This window comes from Myxocyprinus asiaticus, chromosome 39, assembly GCF_019703515.2.
Source record: "Myxocyprinus asiaticus isolate MX2 ecotype Aquarium Trade chromosome 39, UBuf_Myxa_2, whole genome shotgun sequence".
Classification (NCBI taxonomy): domain Eukaryota; kingdom Metazoa; phylum Chordata; class Actinopteri; order Cypriniformes; family Catostomidae; genus Myxocyprinus; species Myxocyprinus asiaticus.
The window spans coordinates 38,879,979-38,901,666 of record NC_059382.1 but is presented as its reverse complement, the minus strand read 5'-3'; the positions used below and the strand labels follow the sequence as shown (position 1 = coordinate 38,901,666).

At 35.9% G+C, this 21,688-nt stretch overlaps 1 protein-coding gene across 1 annotated transcript in view; it reads right to left on the bottom strand.

Moving 5' to 3' along the window:
- Positions 1-21,688, bottom strand: part of LOC127429793 (tyrosine-protein kinase receptor UFO-like) — a 76,320-nt gene that overhangs the window by 32,676 nt on the left and 21,956 nt on the right. The window contains exons 6-8 of the mRNA XM_051679004.1: positions 11,447-11,527; positions 9,208-9,323; positions 2,488-2,683 (exon numbers count right to left, since the gene is read on the bottom strand). Of these exons, the coding sequence (XP_051534964.1) occupies positions 2,488-2,683; positions 9,208-9,323; positions 11,447-11,527 (393 nt within the window). The remainder of the gene's footprint in view (positions 1-2,487; positions 2,684-9,207; positions 9,324-11,446; positions 11,528-21,688) is intronic.

The following is a 21,688-nucleotide window of genomic DNA, read 5'->3' as shown; positions in this document are numbered from 1 at the left end:
TGAAGTTAAATTAATGCCAAACATATTTGCATGTGCACAGTACATTTTGTAAAGGTGTAAATCAAGTTGCAAGCATAAAAAAACAAATTGCAGTGTCTCTCATGTGATTCCGGTACTTCGTATCAACACAGAATCTATTTGTTCCGTATCCGTACGACTTCCTTTTTTTTTGGGCACAGTTTTAACAACTAAATTTAGTTAGTTAGGTGGGTGTGTGTGTCACTGCTAAACACTCAACACTGTTTGAAATGGAAAGTACCAGGATAGAAAGGCCAGAAAGAGACAGGCATGATGTGAAGTCCTGTTGATGAACATTATTGTTCTCTGTGTGATTTATGTGCGAGTAGAGAAAGGTAAATTCTTCTTTAGGTTCTGGTGTGTGTAAGTTCTGTAAAAGGTCTTGGTCTGGCTGTGTTCCCTCTCCACAACACATCAGCACAGAGCGTCTGTAAGGCAGAACTGTACTTGAGTTGTAGTAAGTTTTTCCATGCCAGCTCATCGATGAAGAAGTGTTTGGAGAGAGAGAGAGAGAGAGAGAGAGGAGAGAGGGAGAGAGAGGTGGGCATGTGGGTGTTTGGTACTTTCCATTAACTGGCATTATGAAATGTCTCTTGTATATAAACAGCTTGGAACTCCGGATAAAGAGAGTAGGAGAGAAAGAAATGGAGAAATAGATGAGAGTGCAAGAAGAATTTGAAACTTCCCAGAATAAAATGTTTAATCTTATGATTTTTTTTTATCCTGTCTTTGAAAGACTGTGATTCAGGCTCCGTATGTCCTTGCAAAAAAGTGTTAAGCTGCCTTTTCACTGAATCCGACAAAACCGAAAGTCATTTATTTTTGAATGCGACATTTTTGGACCCAATTTGAGCTTCAGCTGTATTTAAATATTTCAGCTTGTGCGGCTAGACCGAAGTAATGTATTTGTGCAAAACTATCAGCATAAAGTGAGAAATATCAACAGATTTTGTTCTAAACTTTATTCTAAATGCCTACTACTTTGTTTTGGACAAATATTATTGTAGAAGTCAGAAATGATTGTTTACGTTGTAAATACTGTATATTGCAAAAAGCTTTTGTAATTGCAGTAAATGTGTGATTAAATGTGTTCATGTGTCATATATTTCTGCACACGCAAAACCTACATATTTAAAATCACATCTATGAATTTCTGCTTCCGTTTTCCGAATTATGGTTGTTTTTGCTGTTAATTATCATAATAATAACTATAAAAACAGTATTAATATTAAATAATAGGCTACTATTATGAATACAAACTGAGTGAATATTAATCATGAATTTTATTTAATTCATCCATCTGCACAACATAGACGCTAACAGTATTGTCATTCTGAGATTTGGAAGCAAACTTCTGGTAAAATCCAATGTGACCAAAATGACAGTTCATCATGACTGCCACTAGGGGGAGAAATACGACAGTTGTATGTGAATGTCAGAGACAGTGAAAAGGCGGCTTTAGTAAGTTCCACTAGATGGCAGCAAGTATAAGGAAGAATACATTTTCCTCAATCACCTTCCATCACAATATACAGATCTGAAATGCAGATGGCACTCTAATGCAGCTGAGCACCCGCCATATGCCTCGCAATTCACTCTATTTTGTGATTCCACGCATCTTACCCATTGTGTTATTGAATATCTCAGCCTCTGAGTGGACTAAAAAGCGTAATCTAGGTGTCCCTGGAAAGCTGAAATCTTCACGATGGTGTATAAAATTTCATCATCGGTAAATGGAAACATATTTTGCCGGTGATTTGTTAATCATGCTTTTTCTGCTGGACTGCATATTTTGTTCTGAACATCTGAGACATTGGATTATTTACACACAAGCTTGTTGGTTTATTTGGAAGGAAAGAGCTGATATAAAGTTTATGGCTACTTGGGGCTTACAGAAGTAGTGAATAGAGTAGACATGAGACATTTGTTTTTGTTATCTTACAAAGAACAAATCATTCAGACCATTCGAGTAAACTGAATTAAACAATTCTTTTTTAAAAGATCCAACTCAAAGGAAGATTTTTTTTTTCTCTCTTGAGCTCCTATGAACATGCCAAGGAGAGATTTTTTAGAGAATAACAACTTACATTTTGGTCTGTATCTCACACAAAGCTATATGGTATGGCTCCAGAAGACTTGGAAGTCATGTGGACTATTTTTATGATACTTTTATGGTGCTGTTTGTCATTTTGGAGCTTGACATTTTGGATTCACTTTCATGATATGGAAAAAAAGTGGCAAGGTAGTATTCAGAAATAATGGCAGAAATTTCATTTTTGCTATTCGCACATTGTCCTATGTAAGTTGAGTAGCTACATCAGCAACCTTGTGCCAATAAAGATTCTATTCTATTCTATTCTATTCTATTCTATTCACATCACAGACAATAGTTGTGGCTTCAAGACAAATCTTTCTATGGTTTTTACTTAAATACAGTTTTGGACTTCTGGTCAGTGGAGAAGTTCTTACCCCCTTCATTGGTGCTGATGGTTACCCATGCTGTCCAATCAGAGATGCCCTGGCTGCTCTGGCAGGCCACTCTAAAATCATATTGGCTGAAGGGTTCCAGGTCTGACATCAGGTGGCTGGTGATAGATCCATTAACATTCTGGTTGTAGATCATGTGATCAGCATTTTCGATGAAGTCTTTGCCAGAAGGTTTAACCTAAAAGATGATCATATTAACATAATACTTAGATTATCTGTAGAGTTTAGTCGGAAGCATTCCACTGTGCCCTCTGTATTTACATCTACTGGCATAAAAGGGTGATTCTCACAAGTCAAATAAAATATTGTGAACCTCCAAAGTCAAAAGTGACAAATAAGAAGTTATATATTGCATATAGAAAATGAAGAATCATTTTAGGGCCATTAGGGGCCATTTTCATGACAGTTCTGTGCATTTTACCCTCTTAATTCTCATTACCACAAAGCAAATCAAGATGGTCATTGTGAAAACTGCATTACCGCAATGTGAAATATATATATAATTTACATTTGAAAGTATTTATACATCATAGTAGTACTCCCTTGGTACTGTATAAGAGCATCTATCTACTGCAATACAGTACACATATAAATGTGTTATGGCAATGCAAATCGTCAGTGAAAACAATGAGAATATTAAAAGTAAAATGTGCAGATGCATTACGATAATGAGAATTGGGGTTAAAATGTACTTAAGTGTCCTGAAAATAATGTCACAATGCAAAAATGTCTGCTTCATTTTCTTTATGCATAAAATAATTTAATACTTCTTTTTGGGTACTAATTTGGCGTTAAATATGACCAGGGCCTCATTTCCCAAAAGGATCGTAAGCCTAAGCAGATCGTAGAATCCATCTTACGATTCATCTTAGTTTTGCGGCCTGTTTCCAAAAGCATCGTAACTTATGTAGTACTTGAAAATGCTTGTAGATTAACGAGTGCTCTGGAGTAATCGTACAGCGCTAAGAGCATCATAAGGACACAGATTTATGCAGGACAATCTCAAAATTACACCAAATACAATTTAAATACCTATAGCTACACTTTATGCTCATTTAATATCAGTAAACATATGTATTATTTTAACCCTGTAGGCAAATAATAATAATAATAACAATAATAAATGCAGAAAATGGTTAGTCAGTATTGGATGAACAGATAAATTAATAAGTAAACAAATAAAGTTATTTGTGGACTAGTTGGTAACAACAAAGTGGTGGCATGATTGATGCAGAGAACTGTAAAAATTACAATCGGAGAGAGAAAGAAAAATGTCAATAACTTGATGCTGTGCATGAAAATCATCCGTACAGTATATTGACTCCTCATCCTCTTCTCCTCTTCCTCTCTGACATCTAAAGGTGCTCTCGCCTGCACAACGCGTTGTGTAGTACCGCACATATTGTGTAGCATTGCTGTTACCATTATCACTTTTGGGAGTAAAGAGCAGATCTCCCTTTGATTGGTGAATGGCCCTAAAGCACAGCTTCCACATGTCTCTTTATTTTGCACTCTGCAATAACACGGTGAACCTCGTTATATTCAATTAATGCTTGTCATTATCAGGACCATACACAGGGCCTCCGCTGTCTTCACTGATCCTGGAAGCTTTAATCTCGACCCACAGAGCAAATTTTGAAAATGAAATATTAAAATGCATATCTGATGAACGAAGCAGTGATTGTGTAAAAGAAATATATCGTTCTGCATAAAACAATTGCAAAACAAAATGCAATTATGTGGTGAATTAAGTTGTACATTAAAGAAAATATTTTTAATATTTTATATTTCCAGTGAGGTAAATTGCAAATGTTTTTAAAGTTATGCACAAATATAATGACTTTGTAATGATGAGCAGCACTATACGGCCATATTTCAGCACTTCACATTTACGGACAGCGTCTCTCTTAAGTAGCACTTAAAGCGCGTCCTCACACATTCATGTTAAGTGCAGTTTGGGGAAATGCACATAAAAAATAACGAAAGTTTGTAAAATCGTTCGTAGAAAAAGCTCTTAACTGCTAAGATCAATCGTATTTGGGAAAAGAGGCCCATGACATTTTCTGGACAGGTTTCATGAAAATAGCCCAATTCTCTGCTACTTGCACTGGTATGCTGGGTGTTTTTAGTTTTAGTGAGTACAATATAATTGTAAATTACGTTTTTTTAACATTTGCAGTATTTTAATGATTTATGTAAGTTAAATGTATATTTTTATGTGTTCTTCTTGACATTTTTGCATATTTACACTTTTGGCATATTTTTTTATTGCCAAACCACTGCAAAACCTACTAGCAAACTTGTGAGAAGTGTTTTACAAGTAAAGAAATGGTGTCAAAAGCCGCAAAACTTTTTGAAAGCATAGAATTGAAAAAAAAGAAAAAAAACTGCAAACATTTAAATGAATGGAATTCTTTAGAAAAACTCTTTCTAGTAAAAATGTGTCAGTGGAAATGTGCTGAATTAATTCATATTAATGCAATGCAACTTGTTTACTGTATTTTTAATCACGCAGATAAAATAAGCAGTGGAAACTAGGGTTGGATATCCATACAGATTTGCCAGTTTGATTCCAATTCACAAGCTCTCAATTCAGTTCAATTCCAATTTCAATACAATTTGATTAGATTCTGATTAATTTGTGTATATAACAGTTACAGTATCTATTTTACTCACATATGAAAGAATTTATCTCTCAATTAATGCTGTATATTATACAGGGAACCTTCTAACTTGGTACGATGCGAAAATTAATTAAACTACAGGGCCCAAAATATACAGTTCAATTGTTATTTATTTAACAAAAAAATTACAAAAAGTAAAAAATCTTGGGATTTTAAAGATCAATATCAGGATAGTTCAAATAAAGATCATGATCAATCTGAAAATCAATATTTTTACCCAGCTATTCTTTACTTGCAAATCACGAATTAGCAAATATTAAAATAGTGCAAATCTCACTCTACATGTTTAGTATACTGAATTGACATCCTGCAGCATCAGAAGAAAAAAAAATGGAGCCAACAAGTAGTTTTTAGTGCTTGAACACAGACACACTGGCCACAAATAACTTGAGAGAAAATGTGTGTTGTTCACTTTCTGTTTAGTACAAAGAAGAAGCAATTTCTTCCACTTCTCCTTTCCAAGGGGTTCTGTGCAAGTGTCATGATAAAATGAAATCAGTGATTAGATATGTCTAAAATACATGTGTGTGCATTAACAAAAACACAGTAATGCAGCACACACACAAACACACACTGTGTCATTAACATTCATGTCCACCTGGAGACACGCTGTCAGCGCAGCAGGATGCATGAAAGCAGCTCACGCACACAGAACGCAGCGGGAGGAACATGCTGTCGAAGCAAAGATGCACAACAAACAGCCAAAAACATCAAACACTAGCAGAAAACTTCACAAACCACCAACCTGGTGTTATACTGCTTCAAATTGTTTTCGGCTGTTTAGAAATGAGAGTATAAAGCTACAGGAGGGACTGGAGTTTGAAAGAGGGACTGATCTCTCTCTGTCTGAACAAAGCTTCATTGGCATGACTGTAAATGATTACAATAATGCAAAATCATTTAAGTGCTTGCAGACAGGTGTATGCCAGAAATAAAACTAGAATTAAACTAAGAAAGTACAACAAGGGTGAGTCTCACAAAAACTGCCAAGAAATGTCATATTTGTGTCCACAGAGGGGCGCCAAAAGAGAGTTGCTTCTAGCTGTAAATGATGTCATTCAGTAAAGGAGGAATGCATGTTTCCTTAACTCTTCCCTCCAAACCCGTCAGATGAGTAAAAATGTAATCTTAAAGGGGAAAAAAAGGACCTCTGAATTGCGCACGTCACGCGATTACTTGCTTGTTTCAACATTGGATGAGAACCCCGTTTCTGAAACTGCTAATGCAACACACTATCAGTCACACACTCTGGAAAAGGGAAACACATTTGAACTAATGCAAAAATGTCTGATGGGAGATGGCGCTTGTCAGTAACTTTGTAACTTTGTATTCCAACGCACTCTGGAACATTCTGTCGACTTCCCAGGTGATCATGTTGCATTATTTGCATTACAATGAAACATACTGCCCGCCATTCTCAAATAACTGAATATTATTTCACTTGTAAAGTATGTAAACATCAAAGTAGCATTTAATTTGTTTATCTTAAAGAAATCATTGTGTCTGGACAGGATGTTTTCATAAATGGATTACAGTAATGACAATGAGATTTTTTTCATTTAAAGTAGTGAGTATTTGGGGCAATAATTTGCTAAAAAAGCAAAAATGATACAAAACACTATAAAGAGTGTAAATATATCAGGGTGATGAGGTGGGGCAAAGAAATGTATGATCTATAAAAATATGGGTAACTCTTTACATTAATTGTCCCTTTGTTAAGGGTTAATAAAGGGGTTTATTAATGACTAATAAGTCATTTACAAATGCATTTTAAATCATTGATACTGATTATAACAACATGCATAAAAGTGAGACTGTCATGTAATAGCTGCAAAATAGTAAGCCATTGTACCTTACTTTGTTACATGTTATAAATGCTTAACACTTATTCAGCATTAGTAACTTACGGAAATGTACCTTAATGTGCCAGTGTAAGATAATAGTCTGTTTTTGCTGCATTGTGACATAAATCATTAATAGGTGGAATTTTATGATTATAATTAAGGTAAGTATGAATATGTGTATTAATTAAGCATTTATAACATGTAAATTAAAATGCTGACTATTTGGCAAGTATTGGATGAATGTCGCCCTTTTTATGCATGTTACTATTTGCTCTTTCATTCCACAGAGCTGACCCATTCATCACTTAATTCTTTCAGTTATCACTCCATCACACTGCATTACAATAAACAGTCACATTTTATCATTGATACTGCAATGTTCGTGGTCTTGGACTGATTGTAATGTCTTTGTCAGTCATGTGTTTGAAGTTTTTGTTGATGTTTGAAGCCAATTCGTTTGATTTTAATTGTGATTTGATATGTCATTACATGAGGCGAAAACGCATCGAGTTTGCCATGTTTACGCCACCCATTCACACGCGAACAGTGAGTTAGTTGACGCTCTTCAAAACATAAGGGCAGGACATACACGGTCGTTGTCCTTTTTTGCATATCTCTGTCCCCTTCGGCATATCGCGGCGCTGTTTTGTGGCCCGTTCTGCATAATGCGGCGGTCTATTTCAACTTATCGCGGCCCATTCGGCCCTGTTTCGCGGCCAGCCCTTCGAGAAAAGTCCCGGTTCTCCCGATGGCCAGTCCAACCCTGATGCACAATTCAAACAGAAGGAAGAGGTAATTTGGCGCATTCCGTCATATGGTAAAAAGTCAAAACTGCCAAAAGTGGAGATACATGTTTTTCATTGGACAGCGACGATATGTAGTACAAGACAGCATTTTTGAAATTCTCTGTATTCAGTGGAGGAATACACTGTTTGAGTGTGGATGAGAGGCCTAAAAACTTAGCAAAATCAATGCGTTTTTGCCTCATGTAATTACATAATAAATCACAATTAAAATCAAAGGAATTGGCTTCAAACATCAACAAAACGTTTAAACGTGTGACTGCCAAAGATCAATACAATCAGTCCAAGTCCATGAACATTGCAATATCAATGCTCAGTTCCTGCATTATAATGTGACTGTTTATTGTAATGCAGTGTGATGGAGTGATAACTGAATGAATGAAGTGGTGAATGGGTCAGCTCTTTGGTATGAAAGAGCGGATGTGTCATAACACTCACAGCTCAATGAAGAACCTGTTCTTCCTGATTATAGTGAAGGGCTTCTCTCTGAAGTAAGTGGTTATATGTGAGTCACCACGCAGTGATTCAGAGTCAAGTCAATAAACAGAGTTAACTGAAGACTGCTGCTGGTCACTGACTCACACAACAGCTGAATTCTGCTATGGTGGGTCAGTTTATTAACCTATTAAACTCTGTCTTTCCTTAAAGACCTCAGACCAGTAAGTAAATATATAAAGGATGAGTAAATAAAGACAGGATTTGAATTTTTGAATGAACTATTCCTTTAATGGGTGGAAAATGGTGAAAAATGTAAGCCCCTACTTAAATTCTGCATACTCTTTCAGTTGTTTCTTGGTTTCTTGTGCTCTTCCTTATGTTTCAGTTCTGTTCATTTTGTCTAGTTCTCTCTTTGTTCCCACTTCTTTGTTTTGTAATCCTTCAGTTCCTTCAGGCGGGTGTGTTTCTGGTCCGTTTGGATCTGTATTTTCCCGGTCTCTAGAATTTGGGGAACCAGAGGAGGGGTGAGAGCTCAGGCACGAGAGCTGTTTTTATTAGAAACAGGCTCTTTAGGGTGGTGTACTAGCGAGTGTGTGACACTTATACACACACACATCTACACACACACAGGCTCGTGTCCTACCAGGGCCCCAGAACATGGGGGGAACAGGGCCTCAAAAGTGATGCATAAAGGGCCTCTCTCGAAGTGTGAAATGTGATACTCGACCAAATGATTAAACAGAACTTGTAAGCGGGTAAAAGTGTTCTGACTCACATTTGCAGGACAAAGCAAATGTGTCACTGGTGTTACAAAGTTAAATGATGGATCTTCAAATGATTAAACCGTTTGAAACAAACACACACTCTCTCACACACACAGATGAATGTATGCACTCATACTTTTCTGTATTGAAAGAATGTTTTGCCAGGTACCTCAACTGTGCAGTGGCTAATGGGATAGATTCCTCCAAAGCCTGTCTGCCAAGAAAGATGGATACTTGAATTTGTGATGTCTTCAGCTTTAATGTCATGGGGCTCAGCAGGGAGGACTGGAGAGACAAAAATTAGTTTATTTTACTATTCAGTTGCTGTGAATTGTCCACAAATTGAATATATTTATTGCAAAGTTTGCCCAAAAATAAAAATTCTGTCATCATTGACTCACTCTCTACTAATGCTGCTCCAAATACTTTTTTCTTCCATTAAATACAATAAAATAATTTTTAAAGAAGAAATTTTCTCTTTAGTCTTTATCATACAATGAAATCATATATTATTACAAGCTAACTCAAGCTAATCATAACTTAAACAAGTTAATCAAGTTAAACAGTCGAGCTACACAACAAGCTACTAATAAAAAGTAGCTAACTACATTGAAGCTATTTAAAATATATATATATATATATATATAACAGGATGATAATATTTAATTCTCCAATCAGTTCTGATAGAATTCAAAAATATCACCTGATGGTTATATATCTAATTAGGTTGACATTCCCTAGGGTGACATATACTCTTGTTTTACTACAGTAACCATCGTTTAATAATGGTATTTGCAGTAAAAACATAGTAACCTGGTTACTATATGGATTCTAATATATTACTGTAGTAAAACCATGGTTAATTGTATCAAACCCATGGTTCCAGCCAAAATAAATAAATCAATAGAATAAAAAAAAACAAAAAAAAAAACAAGGTTACTACAGTACTGCTTTGCTGTTGTATAGCCCCATACTTTTCCGCCCAGAGCGGTCCATATACAGCATGAGGCTGTCTCCACGACTGGGCACTGCTCCGCTTCATGCCACTTGAGCTCTATTACAGCTTTAATTTAATGTGAGGGAATCAAAAGATTAACAATTTAATTCAAACATTATTCCAACGCACTTAAATGTTTCAATCTGGTTCTCCTGCACAGGTGATTTTTGTCATCCTGATTACCTCTCTTTGCAGCTCATTTAGGGAGTGTTCCATTCAGAAGTGATCATTCCCCTGCCCTATTCCCTTTAAAGTCTTTACCATCAACTGTGAGATATTTGCTGTCCTCAAGTGCAATTTTACACATTTTAGAGCTCGAGCCCTTCCTTTATGGACAGCGATAAATTTGCTTATCATTAACAATCTGTTTACCAATCCCACTTCAGGGACTAGGTGGACATGCAAACTCATGAATATTCATAAGATCAGGCTGCAAAATTCCATAAAATATAATTGTATAATCTTTTACAAAATTAAATGAATAAACTTTTTTTGTAAAACTGTATTAAAGATTACTCAATTAAATTGAATGGAATTTTGTTATGAAATTAAAATGCATAAATCTAAAATATATTTTTTTGTAGGTAAGGGAATCATTAATGTGAACAAGTTCATTTACATGAACTGTTCAAACATGAACCGACTTACTAAATTGAATCTGAGTTTCCAACACTAAATATAAGTGAATTGTTTATTTTAACCATTTCGTTAACATGAATTGTCCAAAAGAACAGATTCACTTAAATGATTCGGTTTTCCCAGCACTACAAGAGAGAGAGTTGTTTAGTTAAGTGTATTTAGTTACTCCCTATGCTGCATTCTCAATATAATGTGAGAAATCTAGTGTTTCATGAGGCTACAGTGCTACTCGTTGGAAATTGTAGCTTGTTACTGGAAAAGTGATACTACTATGAAAATAGCTGAACTACTGTCACCCTACTGAAAAATGTAGTAAATATTTATTTCATGACTTCAAAAGACTTTGAATATAGTACAAGACTCGTATGGATACATTTTATTATATTTTTATGGTGCTTTATGGAGCTTGACAGTCACTGTATACGTTCCCTGTATGGAAGAAAGCAGCTTTAAAATTCTTCAAAATATCTTATTTGTGTTTTACTGATGAAAGAACGTCAAAATGTTTTTGGAATGAGTGAGTAAATAATAACAGAGTTTTCATTTTGGAGTGAACTCTTCCTTTATAGGTAAAATATGTTAGTGTCCACACACTTTCTTAAGGAAGGAACACAAGACGTACAATTTTGTTTTATTTTGTAGAATTTATTAACCTTATATGAGTATTTCCTGACAAATCCATATCGCTCTTGACTTGAATATTGATCTGGTTTATTTCATTTTGTTTTTTTTACTTGCACACACAAGTCTCACCTCAGGATGTGACACTTACCTGTCACAACACCTGTGCCAGACGATGCCACACCTTTACGATTGTGAGCCTCACAAGAGAAAGAGCTGGTTTTATTCAAACCTGCAGAGGAAAGAAAAACCATGAGCAAAACATCCAAAAACAGCTCCTGCTGACTTCCTGTTCCGGTTGCTGCTGGCACATCGCACAAGTCTGTGTTTGTAGCTTGCTAGTCTGCTTAGCATTACTTATTCTTCTTATACGTTCATCGTTTTATCCTTTGCCATTTTACTACATGCTTCGGGTTTTTCCGCTTTTCTACAGTTTCAACTACATTTATTTTACTGTGTGCACCCATTTTCTCTTTTTTTTCTCACTTGTCTACATCTCGCATCTTGACTGTGTGCATTCATTTTCTCCGCTGTGTTTTACATGGATTATTGCATCAATCTCAAACCTCTGCTGATCAGGAACCCCATTGATCCACGTCGATCTCAAACTCTCGCCGCTCAAGAACAACCATAACAACAACAACAAACAACTGCGTTAAGTCAGCAGTGAGGGATATACATGTGACAAATGTAAGGAATTAGTCAGGCTGATGGAGGAGGTTAATGAGTTAGAGACACGTATCTGAACACTAGTGGAGGTCAGTGAGAAAGAAAAGCCAGTAGATACTGTTTGGAAGAGTTTTTTGGGTAGACCTGACCTGTTAAAGAGAGACAGACTCCATCCCTCCAGGGAAGGTGCTGCTCTCTTCTCTATTCATTTGGCTCATAGTCTTAATAGAGATAGTATTAGACTAACTGGGGCCCAAGTCAGGAAGCAGACAAACTGGTTAATCCGAACGTCTGCTAGCTGCCTTGAGACGTCACACAGGTCGCATATTTTTTCAACACATAGAGACTGTATCACCTCGATATCATATAGAGACTGTGTCTGTTCCCCGAACTACCAAACACAAACCCCTCACTAAATCATTTAGAATTATTTTTATTAATGTCAAACTTGAAGAAAAAAAAATATATATATATATGTAAGATAAACATCATATAAAGGTAGGGGTACTAAACATTAGATCTCTTTCAACCAAAGCACCAATTGTAAATGAAATTATTACAGATCATTGTTTGGATGTGCTCTGCTTGACTGAAACATGGCTTAAACCAGATTAATATATTAGTTTAAATGAATCTACTCCACCAAGTTATTGTTATAAACATGAGCCTCGTCTGAAGAGTCAAGGAGGAGGTGTTGCTACAGTTTACAGTGAAGTTTTTGGTGTTACTCAGAGGACAGGATATAAGTTTAAGTCTTTTGAACTAATAATGCTAAATGTGACACCTTGTCTTTTGCCGTTGCTACAGTATATAGATCACCCGGGCTGTACTCTGATTTCCTTGGTGAATCTGCAGATTTCCTATCAGATCTAGTAGTTGCTGTGGATAGAGCTTTCATTGTTGGTGACTTCAACATTCACATAGATAATGAAAATGACACATTGGGATTAGCATTTATCGATATTTTAAACTCTCTTGGAGTCAGACAAAATGTGACAGGACCAACTCATTGACATAATCATATGCTAGATCATATGGAGTTGATGTTGATATTATAGAAATTCTACCACAGAGCGATGACATCTCAGATCATTACCTCGTCTCTTGTTTGTTGTGATAAACTAATGTCACTCAATCTACACCACACTATCATTCAGGAAGAACTATTCTTTTGACCACTAAAGATAGCTTCACTAATAATCTTCCAGAATTGTCTCACTTACTCAGTAAGCCAAAATGTCTAGAAGAACTTGATGTAATAACAGAAAATATAAATACAGTCTTCTCTAGCACTCTTGATAGTGTCGCCCCCCTTCGATTAAAGAAAATTACAGAAAAAAGCCCCACACCATGGTACAATGATCACACTCATGCTCTCAAGAGAGCAGCTCAGAAAATGGAGCGCAAGTGAAAGAATACAAAATTATTTTGAGGTATTTCGCGGTGCATGGAAGGGTAGTGTCTGTAGCTACAGACAGGCACTAAAAGCTGCCAGGTCAGCATATTTTAGCAAACTGGTTTAGCAATAAACACAACAATCCTAGGTGTTTATTCAGTACTGTGGCTAAATTGGTTAGGAATAAAGCATCGACTGAACCAGATATTCCGTTGCAGCACAATAGTAATGACTTCATAAATTTCTTTACTGATAAAATAGAAATCATCAGAAATAAAATTGGAATTATGCAACCAAATGTCACAGCACCTCAGAAAACAGTGTCTCATAATTTTCCTCACGAGCAACTTAGTACCAACTCAAATGTTAAACTATCCCTGGAGTACAATAAGGAAAAGATACATTTTATGGACCTTGAAATCAGTAAAGATAAAGATAGCTTTTTACATACATCAATATTTAGGAAACCTACTGATAGAAATACAGTTATTCATGCTAAGAGTTTTCATCCTCCTAAATTGATACAAAACATACCTTTTGGACAATTTTAAAGACTGTGTAGGATTTGTGACAAAGAGCAAGATTTTGAGGATAAATCTAAGGACTTAGAAAAACACATTTTAAACAGACAGTATTAGTTCGAAACTATCCAAAAAACTACAACACGTGAAAAATAAGAACAGATATTTCTTAAAAAGGAAAATGAAATCTGAAACATCAAATAAAGTTTATTGTGTTGCACAATATAGCACGATTGCTGAAAAAGTCAAACGGGTTATCTGAAAAAACTGAGGCATTATACAGAGTGATGATTTTTTCCAATGATAAGTTTTAAGAAAAGCACTACTTTAGGTGACAGATTAGTACATAGTTACCTACCACCCACTCGTGAAAATCATTGGTTAGGAGATAAACCTAAGGGTTGTTTTAAATGTCATCAGTGCAATCACTGTGATAATGTTGTACAAGGAAAAACTTTTGTAGATGGAAAAACAATAAGATTTATTCTATCAAATACTTCATTAACTGTAAAACGACTCATTTTATCTACAGGTTGGAATGTCCACATTGTAAGGTTTTCTATATTGGTAGAACAAAAAGAAGATTGCAAGACCGTCTGGCTGAACATACCTGTAAATATGCCATTAGGAGGGGTAATGAAGATTATCCTATGGCTAAACATTTTAAATTAATGCACAACTGTAATCCATCTACTCTTAAGGTATTGACCATTAATCAAAGAGAGACTTTTTTGGATATATAAACTAAATGCTATGAAATATCCTGGATTGAATGAGGATTTGGATTTTAGTCCTAATTTGTAATTATAATTTTTTTAGTGTATTATTTGTAGTCCAAAAACAAGTAACAATAGCGAATGTTTAACACTATAGTTAACTAGATGATCACGTGACTTACTAAATGAGTGATATTATTCTCACCTGTGTGAAACTTGTTTGTTACTCTCCCTGAGGAAGGCTCATGCCGAAACACGTAGGAGAGCTGTTTTAACTTTTGTATTAAACCATGTGATAATAAAGGTTTTTTAATTAATAAGAGTGCCATGACTTTCCAGTATTTTGTTTTTGGACTATTATGAACCCTTGACCATAGAGCACCTTAAGTTTATACTCCACCCTGGAAGCACTCTCTATCATTGGACATTGTTTAAGAACTTAGGTGTTATATTTGATACCAATCTGTCCTTTGAATATTACATTTGCAATGTTTGTAGAACAGCATTCTTCCACCTCAGAAATATTGCTAAATTACGACATATGCTCTCTGTTGCTGATGCCGAAAAATTAATTCATGCATTCCTGACCTCAAGACTAGATTATTGTAATGCATTACTGGGAGGATGTACTGCAAGTTCAATAAATAAACTTCAATTGGTTCAAAATGCAGCAGCCAGAGTGCTGATTAGAACCAAGAAATATGATCATATTAGCCCCATTTTATCATCGTTACATTGGCTACCTGTTAAATTTTGTATCAATTTAAAAATTCTGTTAACTACATACAAAGCTTTGAATGGTCTAGCTCCACAGTACTTAAGTGACCTTCTATTACACTATATTCCATCACGTTCATTATGATTGCAAAATTCTGGCCTGTTAATAGTTCCTAGAATATCAAAATCCACAAAAGGAGGTAGATTTTCCTATTTGGCTCCTAAACTATGGAATAGTCTCCCTACACTGTTCGGAATGCAGACACACTCACTCAGTTTAAGTCTAGACAAAAGACTCATCTATTTAGCCAGGCATACACCTAATTTATCCTTCAACTCACAATTAGGCTGCTTTAGTTAGGTCTTGCAGAACCAGAAACATTTCTCATATTCTATAACTCGGCAAAAAATAAAATGGCATCTATGCTAATATTATTCTATTTGTTTCCATGTCTCAACCCCGAGATTCATATACCGAGATTCCCATAGCTGGCCAGATCCAGCTCCGTTCCTGCTTGGTGTCAGACTTCACTGCTACGTGTCGCCGGTGCTAGCCAGACATCACTTCAGTCTTTTACGATGGACTTCAGAGGACAAACTGATGCCAACTCCAACTGTAAAACATGGGATACTTCATATGCCACTGCCTGAACCTTGGACTTAGAATGGACCCCACAGAACCTCACCGAAATGACCTGCTGGTTGAACTGCGATGCACCTCACACATCTCTGCCTGCATCACTTTTGTTTATTGATGGACTACACTCTTAAAATGGAATACATCAGCCAACTAACAAAGGACAATTGCATCTATATGAACTTCTGCAGTTAATCCAGGATGAACTTCAAAGATGTTATTAATCTTACAGTTCATACAAAATCTTTGTTTTAAACACTGACCCTTAACACTTACTTAGTTTAATCATTTTAAACCATGACTTGCACTATACATAAGTAATATTGGCATTATATTCATGATGTTAACCAGAGGGGAACTGGCACCCACAGTGAGTCTGGTTTCTCCCAAGGTTATTTTTCTCCATTAACCAACATCTTATGGAGTTTTGTGTTCCTTGCCACAGTCACCTTCGGCTTGCTCACTGGGGTTATAAATCCAATTATAATTTAATCATTTATTTTTATACACAATTTACATCATATTTAATCAAACTACACAATGATGACTCTAAGACTTTATAGATATTACAGTTTCATTTTCTGTTAATGCCTGATTTTCTGTAAAGCTGCTTTGAAACAATGTGTGTTGTGAAAAGCACTACACAAATAAAAATGACTTTAATCAAAATTACTTGAAAATAAATCCAAATCAGCAAGCATCTGTGTTTGAGGTTGTTTAAAGGATGTTTCTGGATTCAATATAGATTATGTTCTATCAGCAGTGTTTGTGTCGATTACCATGAAAAATCATGCCAGAAGCAAGAACTGTGGTGGCAGTAAGCAATTTAATATCATGTTGACACATGTAATGCTTAAGTCTTGTTGCTACTTTCAAAACCGTGTGTTTTGCACAATTGGACCTTAACTCGTATTGAAACCTTCCATTAAGTTACATAATGTGTTAGTGGTTTTTAACAGCCCGATAAGTATGCACGTGAATTTGGAGGATGAAATGTGGGGTTTTAAAAAGAGCTATTTTGAAAAGAACTAGTTTTGCTTTCAGGACAACCTTGAAAAGCACACACACACACACACACTGACACATGCTGACATTCACAGAGCCATGTCAAATGAATGCTTTCTCTTTCACTCACTTACACACACACACACATACACACACACGTTGGTGCAACTATCATTATGAGGACTCTCCTTAGATATAATTATTTTTATATTGTATGAACTATAGATTCTATCCCCTAATCCTAACACTACCCCTAAACCTAACTCTCACAAAAAACATTCTGCATTTTTACATTTTCAATAAAACATCGTTTAGTATGTTTTTTAAGTGATTTGAATTATGGGGACACTAGAAATGTCCTTATAAAACACATTTATAGCATAATACCCTTGTAATTACCAGTTGTAACCTAAAAAAAAGTCCTCGTAAACCACTTAAACCTGCCCACACACACACACACACACACACACACACACACACACACACACACACACACACACACACACACACACACACACTGACACATGCTGACATTCACAGAGCCATGTCAAATGAATGCTTTCTCTTTCACTCACTTACACACACACACACACACACACACACACACACACACACACACACACACACACACACACACACACACACACACACACACACGTTGGTGCAACTATCATTATGAGGACTCTCCATAGATATAATTATTTTTATATTGTACGAACTATAGATCATATCCCCTAATCCTAACACTACCCCTAAACCTAACCCTCACAAAAAACATTCTGCATTTTTATATTTTCAATAAAACATTGTTTAGTATGTTTTTTAAGTGATTTGAATTATGAGGACACTAGAAATGTCCTCATAAACCACATTTAGAGCATAATACCCTTGTAATTACCAGTTGTAACCTAAAAAAAAGTCCTCGTAAACCACTTAAACCTGCCCACACACACACACACACACACACACACACACACTGACACATGCTGACATTCACAGAGCCATGTCAAATGAATGCTTTCTCTTTCACTCACTTACACACACACACACACACACACACACATGTTGGTGCAACTATCATTATGAGGACTCTCCATAGATATAATTATTTTTATATTGTATGAACTATAGATTCTGTCCCCTAATCCTAACACTACCCCTAAACCTAACTCTCACAAAAAACATTCTGCATTTTTACATTTTCAATAAAACATCGTTTAGTATGTTTTTTAAGTGATTTGAATTATGGGGACACTAGAAATGTCCTCATAAACCACATTTAGAGCATAATACCCTTGTAATTACCAGTTTATAACCTAAAAAAAAGTCCTCGTAAACCACTTAAACCCGCTCACACACGCTCACACACACACACTTCTTCGAACTTTCAGTGAAAATCACACTAATGTGTGTTATAGTGGAACACATCTTTCATTGTTGCAAGACCACAGTAGTTCAAAATCAGAGGTCACTAGATCACATTCTGATGGACAGAGACTGCGTAGGTGTGTGTGTGTGTGTGTGTGTGTGTGTGTGTGTGTGTGTGTGTGTGTGTGTGTGTGTGTATGAGAGAGAGATAGTTCAAAACAAGCCACATTTCAGTTTCATCTCTGTTTCCTTCCCTAAAAACAGTCGGTCTCATCAGCACAGATGCACCACAAACATCAAGCACACTGTGTTCCTCTATCAGTGTAAAGTCATTAATTGCTCAACTCAAAGTAGTTCTGCTATCTAGTCAAACACTGAATGAAGGTTACTGCATGATAAAAACACTTTCCCACAATGACATTACAGTAATTCACAGAGAAGTTCTGTCAATGGAATAAAAAAAAAAAAATGTTAGTCCAACAGACAAACTATGCACTTTTAAGAAACATGTGTCTAGTTTTGCAGCTTGACTTGACACTTGCTCTGATATTTTGTTTTCTAATGCAATGACATTCAGACATTTTTAATTGCCACTATTTTAAGTTTGTTCCTAATACAAGTGACTTCACTGTATATAGTATTTGTATAATATAGTTTCTTTAACTTATAGAAAGTCATTTTTCTGTCATTTTTTCTTTAAGTCATGAAAATTCCCATCACAGTGTCATTTCCAGCACATCTCACATTCTGTTTTGTGTTTAACCCTTAAATGCATACCTTTGGTCTTTAGTGACCTGGGATCTCATTCCACCCCCTGTACCTCATCCATTGTTTGGAGTTATGCCAACACCTCTTTAGTACTCCTCAACATTTCTTTTTGAATAGTCAAAAAAAAAAAAAAAAGGCAAAATTGCAAAAAATATATTTTTCATAACTGCTTAATTACCAAAAGTGTATAGGGTCATTAAAGACCCGAGATATGAAATAGTGTCTCTTTTTTTTTTTTTTTTTTTTTACTTCCATAAATAATATTTTTATGATTATTAAATATCTATAAAAGTTTCCTATCAAAGGATATATATTTTTGGTTTATTACAAGACAAATGAGTACTACATTCATACAAATGACCACTATATCACGTTGATTTTCTGTATGACAATGTTTCACTGATTTACTTGATATATATTTTGCATTGCTATTTGACAAAGTAACAATGTGGAAGTAAACTATAGCAAGTTAAACACATGAAGGGCTCTTTTTTTCGTGAACGTGCAAAGTGCAGAGCTACGCACAAAAACCATTCACAATGTCTTATCCAATTTTCGTGAGAGCGCTATTTCTAATTGCAATTTTCGTGCCAGTGCAAAGTGCAAGTGGCCGTGGGTGAAAGTGTCTGTGCTATTGTGGGTGTATGCACACAAACTGTGTGTATATTGTATGTTAATGAAGTGGCGCAAAGCCAAAAAGAATTCTGTGCTGGAAATGACACAGATGGAAATTACATTTTTCAAGAATTTTTGAAATAAAATGACTAAGGCTAATTTCATAGGTAAAATTTTTTGTACCCTAAATACACACAATGAAATCCTATTTTCACACTTTTTGTGTAATTTGGCGAAATTACAGCTTGGAAATGACTCCTAACAAAAATATAAGTGATATTTACATGTAATGTTCTTTGTTTTCTTCAAACAAATATATTTTGTCTGTAGCATTCTCTTCACTGCGACTTTTGTCCACTTGTTTTGGAGAGACAAGAAATATTATGGACAGAAAGAACTGCCATTGTAGTTTATGAACATTTTGAAACAGTGTGTGTGTGTGTGTGTGTGTGTGTGTGTGTGTGTGTGTGTGTGTGTATGAGTAAGCAGAAGTGGTCTCATTCCAAAGACCTGACTGCATCACCAATGGTCAGTTATCCATGATGAGTCAAAGCCACAATCCAACTGTCCCTCTGTCTGTCTCACTGACTGTCTCTCTATCTCTCCCTTCAGGTCAGTACAGCTGGAATAACAACCCAGTCTGTCTGTGACTCTGCTGTGGCAACTTTTCCTCAGTGTTTTTTTTTCTTCCTCGCTTTCTTCCTGTCAGCTCTTCCTCTCGTCTCCTGCAGCTCTTTCAGCAGTAATCAAAGAGCTGCGTCTCAATAAATGATTCCCGCTGGAAAACAGCCAGACAGTCGACCTGCTGCAAGGAGCCTTGTGTTTGTGTGCGTGTGTGTGTTTATACACACACACACACGTGCCTGCTAAGTTTGTGTGTGTTAAGGGTGTGTATGAATGTATATGATCAGCTGCTGTATAAATCCACCCATCCTTTGATCTACCGTGGTCATCATTTTCACATGTTCACATGTTTATATAATGTATGAGAGTGAGGTTAACTGGTCAGGTTTCTGGTCTGCAATGAAGGGAAAAAGCATGAGACTAACCCCAACCGGTCCGACCGGGTGTAACACGGTGCTCTGCCTACTTTGATTGCACCATGTTTTTCAGGTTGATTTCTTCACTCAGTCAAGATAAGTCAACATGAACACACTGCCCATCTTGTGCAAACTTACCTACATCTGTATGATCGCTCGCATAAAGACATTTTCCAAGAACAAGTCATGTAATTTTTTTAAGTATGTCTCTGAAATGCCCATTTACTCTGTTGTTTCATTTGCTGCTTCATTTGTGTTCAGCCACTCACACTTCTGCTCAAAGTGAGATATGACGCTAATCATCTTTCTTTTGTCTGAATTCTGCTCATTGATACGTTTCTGGCACCCTGTTATATGCCCATCTTTGCAGTAGTATCAGTGTCATAAAAAATTATGCATATAATGGCCGCATATACCATGTTAGCGCATTAGCGCCATGAATGCAGAATGTAACCATTACAAATGACACATTATCTACTGCATATATATTACATCATCGAGTGGTTGAAGGTATCTTTTACTGATCTCATGTGAATTCTACTCATAAGAATGAGGCATTAAGTCATTAATAACACATTTTAATGTCATATTAGTTGATGCTTTACATGTAGTCTTGAGCATTCTCATATTTAAATGCTCTTCTAAACACCTCCCACAGCGGCATGGCCGGTGTCTGAATGTTCGCAAACAGTATACCGTTGCTTGAATGTTTTGACCATCTTTCTAGCTCTGAGGGATGAATGAAGAAGAACTTTGCCATCTGTGTAGCCTTTAGTATGTACAATAATAAAAGTGTGTGGTGTGTTGGGATTGTCACTTGACGCTATGCGAGGGTTGGTCACTTAGAGGAGCGCTCCGCATAAACTTTGCTACAATTATCCTTTTAAGCAATATTAACCAGTGAGAACTGTAATAGTTTTGTTTGTTAAACTTTGCTGAGA